The sequence below is a fragment of the Mesoplodon bidens genome (genome assembly GCF_964165515.1).
Source record: "Mesoplodon bidens genome assembly, chromosome: 19".
Taxonomy (NCBI): Eukaryota; Metazoa; Chordata; class Mammalia; order Artiodactyla; family Ziphiidae; genus Mesoplodon; species Mesoplodon bidens.
In genome coordinates this window covers 20,989,598-20,992,640 of record NC_138179.1, presented here as the reverse complement: position 1 = coordinate 20,992,640, position 3,043 = coordinate 20,989,598, and the positions used below count along the sequence as shown (strand labels likewise).

Sequence of the window (3,043 nt, the reverse complement as noted above, 5' to 3'; positions counted from 1 at the left end):
GGGACTCCTAATTAAAAAAAAAAAATTTTGTTGTGGGGAGTACCACCCCTGATTTGCCTGCCCTGCATACACATTCCTTTGTCTATTCAATATTACTTATTTAAAAATAATGTTTTGGCCCAGGCAATATTCTAAATGCTAAATAGAGCAGCCACCAAGAAAAGGCCCCTGTCTTCATCAGAGCTCACATTCCAGTGGGGGAGACAGATGATAAATTCTCCAATGGACCCTGAGCTCTGTGAAGGCACATTTGTCTTCATGGGGCCTAGTACAGGGCCTGGCATGTGGAGGTAGTTAATAAAGGTTGGTTTGATGAATGACTGAGGAATCAATTTGGAGATTAAAAAATGTAAACTACAAAAATATAAAAGGTGACAGCCTAAACTATATAATTGAGACCTCAGGCATCCAGATTAAGATAAGGTCCCCTGGGCTTCACTCATGGTGCAGTGGTTGAGAATCCGCCTGCCAATGCAGGGGACACGGGTTCGAGCCCTGGTCCGGGAAGATCCCACATGCCGCGGAGCAACTAAGCCTGTGTGCCACAACTACTGAGCCTGCACTCTAGAGCCCGCGAGCCACAACTACTGAGCCCTCGTGCCACAACTACTGTAGCCCGCGCGCCTAGAGCCCGTGCTCCACAACAAGAGAAGCCACCACAATGAGAAGCCCACGTGCCGCAACGAAGAGTAGCACTGGCTCACTGCAACTAGAGAAAGCCCGCGTGCAGCAACGAAGACCCAACGCAGCCAAAAAATAAATTAATTAATAAAATAAAAATAATAAGATAAGGTCCCTTGGGGACAGGATAGAGAATTTAGAAGTGGGTGTTCTCTGAATCCCAGGTGCCCCATGCTTGAACTTAAAAGGCAAGATTTATGGGCTTCCCTGGTGGCGCAGTGGTTGAGAGTCCGCCTGCCGATGCAGGGGACATGGGTTCGTGCCCCAGTCCGGGAAGATCCCACATGCCGTGGCTTGGCTAGGCTCGTGAGCCATGGCCACTGGGCCTGCGCGTCCAGAGCCTGTGCCCTGCAACGGGAGAGGCCACAACAATGAGAGGCCCGCGTACCACAAAAAAATAAATAAATAAAAGGTAAGATTTATGGAGCAGTTGTAGTAAGCTTTTCCATTTACAGTGTTTGCACATACAGTATCATTTAATCCTCACATGAAGCCTGCAAAAGAACATATTATTATCCTCAATGTACAGTGGAAGGAACTCAGGCCCAGAGTCAACTTAGGGTCCACCACTGCTCAGTGGGGGAACTGGTTCTGACCTCAGCCTCTCCTCACAATACCCAGGCTTCCTCTTACTACAACCTGGCCTTACAGGAAAGGGAAATGTACTGACGTGTCACTGCTACTGAATCCCCCAAATCCTCTTCATCCAGTCCTTCTCTCCTCAGATGCTGCCCTCTGGGGCAAAGGGCACAGGAGAGGGGGACTTAGTAGGTTAATTATTAACCCTTTGTGCCTCAGGCACTGCGGCTTCTCTCCCCTCCTGGAGGCGAAGGGACAAGGCCTGGCGAGGGGCTGGTGAGGGGGCGGTGGTCCCTGCAGCAGCCATGCGGGTCGCACTGCCTCAGCCGGTCCCTCGGCGCTGGTTGCGCAGTGCGATTCCTCTTGCTGTCTTCACACTACTGCTTGTTTATCTCCGGGATCGGAGCCTCCGTGAGTACCCCTTCCCTCACCTGCTCTGGGAGGAACCGGGGAATCCAGGCCCTTGAGACCTAAGGTCTCTCCTCAAGCCCTCGCTGCTCTCTTTCACTTCCCTCAGGTGCCCTCTCAGGCTGCAGCTCTGGGGCCCAGTCCTGCATTGCCAGGGAACCGCCTCCTTTCCAGGTATGCTCCCGGAAGGGCTGGGACTGGGAACTCCAGGTAGGACCCTGAGCAGGGGGAAGTGGACCAGGCTGAGGATCTGATGAAGGGCAGGCCCTCCTCCTCCTCTCCCTTCTCCCGTCAGAAGCTGAGAATACAGCAAGAGGGACACCATCTAGATCTTAGGAATAATTTCTTCAGAACCCAACTGGGCTGTTTGGCGAACCCAGCAAGCTAGGGATTCTGCTCCCACTCCTTTCCCCTCCTATCTCACCCCCAGGTCCCGCAACAGTCGGGACCCTTGGAGGCCCCGGAATGGGAAGAGCCTCCGTGTCTGGGCCCTCAGGGGATGCTGGGCCGCATGATGAGGCCGTTCCGCGCCAGTCTGAACTCGGAAAGGGATGTGGAGTTGTCGCAGTACCTGGCAGGATGGAGGGAGCTAGTCCGGTGAGTGGTGCCCCCCCCATCCAGTCCCCGCCTCTTTGTGGCTCCATCGCCCTCTCTCATACCTTCCTACCCTTCCCACCATCACACACACAGGTTCCTAACTCCCCTCGGCTCCATCTTCGCGTTTGCCACAAGTGAGGCCTCCGCCAAAGTGACAGCCCTCGAGGCTCTGGTGCGCGGCCCAGAGGCCGCGCACTACAAGTCGCTGGCGACCATGGTGGCATGGGAGCGGCCCGGGATCGCCCCACGACTCTCGGCCGAGTCCCCGGGCTCACTGACGATGCTCTTACTGCACCGTGCGCTACGCTGGTCCCAGCTCTGCCTCCACCGGGTGGCGACCGGGATGCTCGGAGGCCCGGACGCTGGCGCTCAGTGCAGCGACGCCTACGGCACGGCCCTGGCTCCGCACCACCCCTGGATCGTCCGTCAGGCCGCCCACCTCGCATTCCTCGCCTTCCCGGGTCGCGGCCGCTTGCTCGAGCTGGCGTGTCCGGGTTCCAAAGAGGCGGAGGCGCGGAACGCGCTGGTCCGGGCCGCGGGCACCCTAGAGGACGTCTACAACCGTACTCAGGGATTGCTGGCCGACGGCGGCCTGCTCGAGCTGGCCTGACGCCTACCGGCCGGAGGAACTAAGCGCCCTGGGGAGGGGTCGGTGCAGCTCCAGGTTGAGCCCTTGGCCCCGCCTCCCGGTGCCGGGGGCGTGGTCGCATATACTCCGCTTCCTTGGTGACGTCACCACCCCTGGAGGCTTACCTCGTTAGGGGTGCGTTTTTTAGAC

General features: G+C 57.0%; 1 protein-coding gene across 1 annotated transcript; it reads left to right on the top strand.

The window, feature by feature from the left end:
• Positions 1 to 948: 948 nt before the first annotated feature.
• Positions 949 to 3,043, top strand: LOC308607644 (glycolipid transfer protein domain-containing protein 2-like). Its single transcript, XM_081219805.1, is given in 5 exon segments — positions 949 to 1,674; positions 1,677 to 1,757; positions 1,760 to 1,842; positions 2,099 to 2,265; positions 2,359 to 3,043. Coding segments are annotated over 5 exon segments (957 nt in total). The 5' UTR covers positions 949 to 1,565; the 3' UTR covers positions 2,876 to 3,043.